This window comes from Triplophysa dalaica, chromosome 18 (assembly GCF_015846415.1).
Source record: "Triplophysa dalaica isolate WHDGS20190420 chromosome 18, ASM1584641v1, whole genome shotgun sequence".
Lineage (NCBI taxonomy): Eukaryota > Metazoa > Chordata > Actinopteri > Cypriniformes > Nemacheilidae > Triplophysa > Triplophysa dalaica.
The window spans coordinates 18928867-18938862 of record NC_079559.1 but is presented as its reverse complement, the minus strand read 5'-3'; the positions used below and the strand labels follow the sequence as shown (position 1 = coordinate 18938862).

The 9996-nt window shown below is 36.4% G+C and overlaps 1 protein-coding gene and 1 long non-coding RNA gene across 2 annotated transcripts; one reads left to right on the top strand and one right to left on the bottom strand.

Annotated features, from left to right (window-relative positions):
- Positions 1-1699: 1699 nt before the first annotated feature.
- On the bottom strand, positions 1700-2806 carry LOC130407120 (uncharacterized). Its single transcript, XR_008904569.1, has 3 exons — positions 2629-2806; positions 2017-2132; positions 1700-1849 (listed from the first exon to the last, which is right to left on the bottom strand). It is a non-coding gene; the product is annotated as an uncharacterized LOC130407120 (long non-coding RNA).
- A 1215-nt stretch (positions 2807-4021) lies between these two features.
- On the top strand, positions 4022-9701 carry kctd9a (potassium channel tetramerization domain containing 9a). The gene is made up of 12 exons (XM_056773015.1): positions 4022-4221; positions 4689-4810; positions 5058-5101; positions 5196-5292; positions 5460-5518; positions 5599-5727; positions 6345-6412; positions 6498-6593; positions 6679-6828; positions 7143-7248; positions 7381-7514; positions 8066-9701. Exons 1-12 carry the CDS (start codon positions 4174-4176, stop codon positions 8180-8182), a joined length of 1170 nt encoding a protein of 389 aa, XP_056628993.1. The 5' UTR covers positions 4022-4173; the 3' UTR covers positions 8183-9701.
- The last annotated feature ends 295 nt before the right edge of the window (positions 9702-9996 follow it).

Here is a 9996-nt window from a genome sequence, read left to right as displayed (position 1 = left end):
GCTGTACAAATATTTTTATTTTGCAGTTGTATATAAACCATTATAGAAGGTATTAAGGAGGGGTGTTGCTAGACCTTAAGTTCAAGTGGAGCACAGGCACCCCATTACTTTTTCTATCACTTTTTGTCTTAAGAACCTGCTGTGTGCAAGAAGTATGCAACACAATGCACTATACAAACTTCCCTGGCTAAAAACACTATTCCTACAGTGCAAAAATACCAGGGAGGGTAAACATTATGTATTTAAAATATTAAAGTATCTTATATTAATTATATTAAAGTAACTTTATTTACATGGTTGCTTGCACTGTATGTAAATAATGAACGCAAAGAGATTTTTTTTCTTGCACATCTGCATTCATTGCACAATGATAACAATCGATAATCACATCTTTTCAAGAATTTACACTTACAGTATTTCAAGAAGTCAGTCATTTCATGGCTCCAACGAATATAAAGAGCATATTTTATCTTAAAAAAAACTATTAGAACTCCCTCTACAGTATGAGTTTACAGCCAAACTCAAAGCTCACCTCTTTGCTCTGGCTTTAAATTGTATTTAATTGTATTATGGCGGGTCTGATGTGTGCTGTGATCTATGTTATGTTGTGTATAAATGTTGATACTATGTCTTTAATTGTCCAGGGGCCTGTTCCATAAAAGACGCTAAGAAAAGCGGGGATTAAAGTCCAAAACCTGACTTGAATTAGCCGATCTAAACATCCACGCTGAAATTGGTTCCATAACAGTAAATTGAAGATCATGTGATCTTTCTAATTTGAATCAGGCTTACATAGTCTAGATAATTGCGCGTGCACGCTACTGTTTAAAAGCCCTGAGCATGGATCCATCGATTTACTGTGGGATACCATGGCAACGAAAGGTAAAGAAAGAGCACCGATGTTCACGGCGACTGAACACCGTTTGCATTTCGAGACATATGAAGAATTTAAAGATGTAATCACCAAAAAAGGAAATACAGCGGCAATAAACAAAGCAAGAGAGAAAGGTTGGTAGGAAAAACTGAAGATGAGAAAATTGGAGCTGGAAATTCAACAACTACAGAAAAATGCGAGTAGAAATGCAGTAAAAAAAAACATGGCCTTTTTGATCATTTTCCACAACATTTATTTGTATGTTTTCACCCCTAACAGGCAGCTTCACTCTGAATAAAGGAAAATGAGGGATTAAAGATTTTGACTTCTCGGTGTCTGTTAAATTAAGGGCAAAGCTGAGGTGCCAGTGAAAAATTTTAAAGGCTACACATGGTTTGGACCATCCATCCATCCATTTTCTACCGCTTATCCGAACTACCTCGGGTCACGGGGAGCTTGCGCCTATCTCAGGAGTCATCGGGCATCAAGGCAGGATACACCCTGGATGGAGTGCCAACCCATCGCAGGGCACACACACTCACTCATTCACTCACACACTCACACCCTAAGGACAATTTTTCCAGAGATGCCAATCAACCTACCATGCATGTCTTTGGACCAGGGGAGGAAACCGGAGTACCCGGAGGAAACCCCCGAGGGACGGGGAGAACATGCAAACTCCACACACACAAGTCGGAAGCGGGAATCGAACCCCCGACCCTGGAGGTGTGAGGCGAACGTACTAACCACTAAGCCACCGTGCCCCCTGGTTTGGACCATATTAAGCAAAATAATTTTGGGCATATGTGCCCCCTGGTTTGGACCAATGTGTCTCGTATAATTCTGCCTGTTTGATTTTCTTCAAATACTGCTTCAATGCCCCAGTCTTCCTCTGCAACAATCCTTAGTTGCTTCTCTTTCCTCAGACAGGTGCTTTCCTACATTTGTGATGATTCAATCTGCATCACAGATCATCTAAAATAAAATTAAACATGTAGCTCACTACACTGCAATTATAATAAATATAAAACATTGTATTGTAACTACATTTAACTGCAATGAACCGAACACTGGTGCCTAGCTTAGTACAGAACTATCAGTATTACAGAATAGCCTTCAATATCATCTCAGTGGGACCGTACCTGTACATTGATGCTGTGTACTGATTTCCTATTTACAAAGTCTGCTTCATGTGGACCAGATGGACACTTAATACGCACATGGGTGCAGTCCAGTGCACCGATAACATTTGGGAAACCTAGGAAAATGATTTGTTTGGTTTAAAATGTGTCCTGTGAAACATCAACAGTCAAGAAATGTTTCCACGTTTTATACAATCATTTTAACTTACCAGCTATTCCATAAAAGTCATGTTTAATGGTACAAATTGCTCTGTGGCCAGGGAATGTGATGAACACATTGAGGAGTCTTTTTAAAGAAAGGTACACAGTTCGTACAGGGCGGCAAACCGAAGCTTTGCTGATATTGCCAGCAGGTGAGTATTAATGGTATTCTGGTTAAGCATGAACTAAGACTTAGCCTGAGAGTTAGCCTGCTCCGGACCTGGTTAGTTTCCCAGCATAAGTTGCCGGAGTAACTGAGTGTGAACTGTTTTAAGTTTCATTTGTGAAACCGAATCGACCAACAATAAGCCTGGCTAACCAAAATAAGCCTGGCTTGTACTCTTATCTTGTGTTATGGAACAGGCCCCTGACTGGCTGGGGATGTACAGTAGTTTGTTTATCAAGGCTTACCTGCCTCAAACTCATCATTTCCTTATTGCTTCCATTTTCTTGCTTTGCACAAACAATTCATGATGTCCATCTACAGGGGCCATTAACGATCGAGTCAAAATAAGATGATCGATATTGTTTAGAGACTTATTTTAGTTTCGTCATGTTTTCGTAGCCTACGTCAATCGCGTGTCGTCACCCTTGCGCGCCTGCGTGCGCACTGCGCAGCCGCGGGCTCTGCATTGCAGTTGTAGAAAGAAACCCATAGACGCGCACGGACATAGATTTCTGCGAAAAAATACGGCACGAGCTGGTTTTATTGGACCGGTTAAAGAGCGCGACTGCATCGCTTTTAACATGAGGGAATTAGATTACTACGTTGCATATCCGTCTTTGCCGCTGTTATCAATGTAAATGATTACACTGACAAATAAAGTAAATTGTTGAAACTTAAACTTGAAATTTATAATGGGGCACAGCAGAGTTATACGGGGGCTCGTGCCCCAATAAAAGGGGTGTAGCGACGCCAGAGTTTCATATCGCGATAAATTGAGATGTGTAAATAAAATGAAAAACAATATATTGTGATATGTGACCATACCTGGGAAAAGCCAGCTGTATTTACCGTATTAAAAAGTACATTCTTTGGCAACATATACTTGGTATTTTGTTATTGACTGAGGAAATCCCTTTCAAATATTAAAATCACAGTGAAATCCATTTGATGCTCTTTTTCTTATATTATAAAACGTATGCCTGTATTTCCCAGACAGGGTCACAAATGTGTGTTAGTGTATATTTCGGTTTGTACGCAGAAATTTAATGATTCCCTGTAAAGGCTGTCAGGGTTAAAATATACTCTAACTTAATTCAGGAAAAGCATTTTGTAATTCTGATCAATTGGCTCAAATGGAAAACAATCACACGAGCAAAGAGTTTGAAATGAGAACTCTTGGAATGCCAGATTATGTCGAATATTTGTGTTCTACTCCGCCATCTGGTGTAGAAACAGGTACACTACCTGGGTGCTACACAAAACATGCTTATCATCGAAACGTATTTCAACATTATATTTTTATTCACAAATCGTATATCTAACATTAAAAAAATTGTATTGTTGCATAAAATACCATTTTTGAATTGTATTAATTTAATATCGTCTTCAAAGTTTGTTTACAGTCTGTTTATAGACTGACTTCTACTTTGCGTAAATGAACATACTAACCAGATCAGCTTACAGTCAGTGAAATAATCATTTCCCTTGCGTCAAAATTCCATTCTTACAAAGTCAAGTTTCACACAAAAAAATACACCACAATTGTGTCTGATTGGTCCCGACTACAGGCCCAGTCTGTAAAACGTGCCCTGTGATTGGTCCGTCTACGAGGTCCGCCGCAGTGCTCGCATTTTGATTGGACAGTTGCTTCGTCATCTTGATACAATGTAGCTAGGTTTGTTCTTCCTCCTCCTTTTACTTAGGTATTAGTTTAATACATAGATAAGTTAACGACCTATTTATTTATTATTTGCTGTATCGGCAATACGTTCAGTTAGTTTAAACAAAGCATGCGCAGGGTGACGCTTTTTGTCAACGGAACCTCCAAAAATGGCAAGGTGAGTGCACACACGCAGTCCACGTTTAGCTTGCCCAACTCCAGTAAGTGTGATCGGACACTGATGTCCTGTTAAAGGCATGACGCATTTCTATGCCTTTATCTCACTTTATTTACCAAAGATACAACAGGCGATAAGATATCATGTAGATCAAACCCTTTGAGTTGTGATAAAGCACTTGATGTGTAATATTTAAGGCCAGAATAAAGCGTTTTTGTAGCATTGTTATTTTAAGGGGTATTGCTTAGAAGATTTTCATTGTATTATCCTTGTTTAAACTAATTACGCGGTATAGTTTTATTTACATTATTTGTTTTATATACTTATATATTTTTATATTTGAGTTAATTTAATAATATTTTTTTATGTGTTTAAAATTCAATAAACCAAACATTCTTGTGCTTTATTAGTCCAGAACACTTGCCTATGTAGTGCAAATATGAGTTTCTCCATAATTTGTTTTGCAGGTTGTAGCTGTTTATGGGACTTTGTCCGATCTTTTGACAGTCGCCAGCAATAAACTGGGAATAAGGGCTTGTAATTTATATAATGGGAAAGGTGGCCTCATAGATGACATTGGACTCATCAGGTGAGATTCTTTTGACCTTGTAAAATTCTTCATGCGCACTTCAGGAGAGCGAGCTGTCACAGTGGGGCATAATGGAAAATCACACCTCTCTGTGTTATTCTGTACCACCATGAGCTCAGCATTAATAAACAAGAGAGCTAACAAAGACCGCATTGAGCTTTGTACTTGTTTCTAATGGGAAAAAGGCAAATAAGATGTCATGTGGTAAAATGTCATGGTTTAAAATTGTGTTCATGTTATATTACAGAGATGATGATGTGTTATATGTGTCAGAGGGAGATGCTTTCATAAGTGAGTGGTTTCTAAATATTTTTTATAGTTCAGATGTGATTTATCTTGTTTAACAATAAAGCAGTGTGTGATAGTATCACTGCTTATGTTTTAGATCCCCAGAGTGATAGCAAGACATCAGATGACAACTCCGGTTCGCACACCGATTGGCTAACGCTGAATATTGGTGGGCGGCTTTTTACGACGACTAGGTAATCATATGGGCTGGTTAAAACGTATCAGTGTTATATAAATAAATAAAAAAGTAAAGCAATACAAGTATACTGTAGGTCAGATGATTACGCATACAATTCTAATATAATGAAATGTTATACATTAAGCTTTTATTATTTATTTATCATCTTTCATATTGTTGAAGGAGTACTCTTGTGAGTAAGGAGCCTGACTGTATGCTGGCACACATGTTTAGAGAGAAAGGTATGTGTAGTTTAACATATAATGACACTGACTAATTCAGACTCGGAGTATAAAGTTGAATTATTTTCTCCGTTTTGCAGATGTTTGGGGTAATAAGCAGGATGAACGAGGGTCTTACCTTATTGACCGGAGCCCAGAGTACTTCGAACCGATCCTGAATTACCTAAGGCACGGTCAGATCATTGTCAATGAAGGAATAAACATACTCGGTGAGTAAGACCACATATGGCATTCTCTGATGGACAAGACTTGTTTCATTTATCTACTTAATTTACTGCTTAATAAGTTTTGGGCTTGGTGCACATTAATTGTAGATGATTTTGTTAACCATGGTAAAATCACTATATTCTATGACCTCAGGTACTTTAATTATATCATGAAAAGGCAGTTACAATAATACACATTAGGTATCAATTTTCAGTGATGACTATCGCTAATAATCACTAATATTTAAGCTTTTTAACAATCGCAATAAATCTTTCACTATGTGATATTATTTATTATGTCACATTTTAAGAACATTACATGTGCACTTCATGGAATTTACAACAACAAAAATTTGGGAAATGCCATATTACATGAAATAATTTCATTAAAGGGTTATTCATTTATAAATGAAATTTAAATAAATGGCATGTCTCCTTTTGTGTACCACAGAGGAGAAAAAAGATCAAAGTGTGTTAATACCATAATGAAATGGGGCGTATTATAACTTAATATAAATATTTTATAACAAATTGCTTTTAAAAATGTAATATGAAAATATCATGTTTTATCCTACATCACTGATATTCTTTATTTAATGAATTCTTTTAATGTTTATTAGGAGTGCTGGAAGAAGCTCGATTCTTTGGAATAGAGGAGTTGGCTGAACAGCTAGAAGTCGCCATAAAGGTAACAGAATGGGAATTTTTTTAATGTTTTCTGTCGTATTTGTGTAAATGTTTTAATTGTTTGTTTATTTGTGGATTTAAAACAGAATTCACATCCACCTGAAGATCACTCTCCACTTTCCCGGAAGGAGTTTGTTCGATTTCTTCTGGCTACGCCGACCAAATCAGAGCTACGCTGCCAGGTAGGAGATGCTTTTTGAATTGTTCAGTCATGGTTTTATGGGTTAATGGTGTTTCTCTTTTCATGTTTTGTTTTCCCATTCACAGGGTCTGAATTTTAGTGGAGCTGATCTTTCTCGGCTTGATTTGCGCTATATTAATTTTAAAATGGCAAATCTGAGTCGTTGTAATCTCACCTATGCAAACCTGTGCTGTTCAAACCTGGAGAGAGCGGACCTATCGGGAGCCAACCTGGATGTGAGATGAACATCTATTTTTTCTTTCTTTTTCTATTTCTATTCTCTCTCTCTCTCTTTCCATTTTGCTATTTTTTGTGTAATATATAACAAAACATAATAATAGGTTTGTGTCAGGAACAGACTGAACTCATAAATCACAAAAAAAGAAAATCTAATTTACAAAACTATTATATTCCCAATTTTTCATTCTGGGTTCCACGGAAGATAGAAAGTGCAGAACAACAAGAGGGTCTTAAAATCATATAATGAGAGCATTTTAATGGTGAACTGTCCTATAGAGATTTTTTGACATCCCAACATCATGTGCTTCAGGGTGCTAATCTTCAGGGTGTGAAGATGCTCTGCTCCAATGCAGAAGGAGCGTCTCTGAAAGGATGCAACTTTGAGGATCCATCTGGGCTAAAGGCCAATCTCGAGGGTAAAACCACTATACAGCAACACTTCATATCCTTAGTAAACAAAATAACTTGCCACGGTTTCGTTGCCAAACATATATATCTAATGTACTTGTTTGTAATCTGATAATAATAGTAGGCTTCATGCTCTATAGGTGCTAATCTGAAAGGCGTTGACATGGAGGGCAGTCAGATGACGGGGATAAATCTGCGTGTGGCTACACTGAAGAATGCCAAGCTAAAAAACTGTAACTTGCGTGGTGCTACATTAGCAGGCACAGATCTTGAGGTAAGAAAAGATGTCAAGGAATGTTGAAATCTGTATAAATTTACATTTGTTGTCGCACCTGCCTGGGTTTCTTTAGGTTCTTTCCGGCATCACAAATTATACAAAAATGCAAGACACGGATACATAAACGTGTATCATTAACATGACTAAAATTCTGCCTGGTTATTATATAACTTATTATTTAAATAATTTTTACAGCTAAGTTGCAAGAAATGTGCATCTTGTTGTGTGAGGCTTTGGCAAACATGAATTGTGTTTACTATGCCCTGTATATTGCATGATGTTGTAATAATATTTAATTTATAGAATATTTAATGTAGATTTAATTTAAATTCAATTAAAAATATTCCACAGTTATCGTTCCTTCACGAAGGTTTACTGGGCCACATAACATTTGTTTATGTTGTTGCAGCTGAAATGTCTATAAATAGTTTCTTGTAATATTAAAGAAGTGATCGCTCATTGATATGTAAGAACATGATGGCTATAAGTAAATACACTCTTCTAAACCACTTACATTGTACAATAAATGCATCTTTGTTCTTGTGCAGAACTGTGATCTCTCAGGCTGTGATCTACAGGAAGCCAACCTGCGTGGCTCAAATGTGAAAGGAGCCATTTTTGAGGAGATGCTGACTGCACTGCACATGTCCCAAAGTGTGAGATAACCAATTAAAATGCTCCCTGTCCAACAACCTTACCAGCCAGCTGTTAATAGCACCACCCTCCCAACTTCCTGTTTCACGCTCATGTGGAACCGTATGCAATACAATATTAGCACTTGACTTGCCCCACCCCTTATATTTTTACCTTACTCTCATGCACTAATGCACATCCAGGGTCTAATTTCAAAACGGTAAAAGCTTTTAGAAATTCCAAATATATAGAAGTTGATCAAAGGTCAACCAAACCCATTGCTTTAAGTTGTATTTTAAGTTTTATTATGCTTTGAGTTTGTCTTAGTGAATGTATAAGTTTTGTGCTTCTATATGATGAAGTCAACATTTCAACCAAAAATATATATCGCATAAATTAGGCAATGCCTTTAAAGGCTTATTGTTGCCTTTTTGCACAGCATACAGCAGAACCTACATACTCATAGTAGCATAGTTTGTGTACACGATATCTGAATAATGGAACATACCTTAATCCTATCTCATACAGGTCTGGTTTCAAATATGCAACATAAACACAAATCTCTTACATATAATTTTCTCATATTTACACAGAAATTTCTTTGTTTTGGTGTTTGTTGTTTAATCTTCCTCCCATGTTGCCCATTCTATATTTTCTTTCAGTTCACTCGAAAGTCCATGCAGAGACTTCAACCAAATACAAACCAAATGTTGTCACATTTTGGCAACACTTTCAAACGTTTTAATCCTTTGATAACTGTGTAATAGCCATAGGTTAATATGCACAATAATTAACCAATGGTGCCAATATGCTGGTTTATATTATCTGTTTGTGTTATGGTTGCCACCTACTCCTTAGTTTTCACTCCCATTTTTTTTATTTAATATTGTTTAAGTTGATGTGACCAACTGTTGTTCATCCATACCAAAAAGTGATGTTTCTTGTGTCATTTTCAGCTCCAGTGCTTCCTTACACGGTGGCTATCATATTGAATTTGTCCCTGTTATCATGTCATTTCTCAATATTTAATCTGAAAAGCACTTAATTAGGATTTGACATTGTGCACTCATATCCAAAACTATACTGTCAAATCTTTATAACAAATTTAGCTCTTATTTATACATAAGACAATTTAAGCACGTTTATTACATGCAATTTAGGTCTTCTTCACAAATATCGATCGTATTATAGACTTTATTATCATCTCACCTGGATTATCTGATGCACCCATCTCAGTCAGAAATGACACCTAGTTATATATAAACATGCTGTTATTTTTTTCATTTCGAATTGTTGGGTACTCAATCAATCTTGTTAAATGAAGGCAATCAAAATAGACTTTGCACTTTAAGTGTGATTCTCTATGTTTTGCACTTTAAGTGTGATTCTCTATGTATATCAGACCCTTGATGAAAGGGTGCAAGCTATTTATTTATGTATCAGGCTGTATTTATGTAAAAGGTATAGGTGAGGACCCTGTTCTATCCTTGCCTTTCTTGCACTCACTATATTGCAGAAGTGTATTTCTATAAATAGACTGTTATAATCAAACTGCTTTTGACTCTTTATTAACTTGTTTTTGGATTTCTATTAAGAATCATAAATCAAAATATAAACACTTGTAGTACAGTTATAGGCTACAGCACTCAGGCACTTACCCAATTTCCTTTTTTTACTTTAATCTATTTCGAAGCATTGAAACTTAAAACCTGCTAAATATAACTGTTGAACTCTATCCATATTAGTCTCATCTTACTAAAATCTTTATTATAATATAGCTTGTTAGCTATTATGCTTTCTGACAGATTTTCTTTAATGTGGTTATTTTTCGTTAGTTTGACCTTCT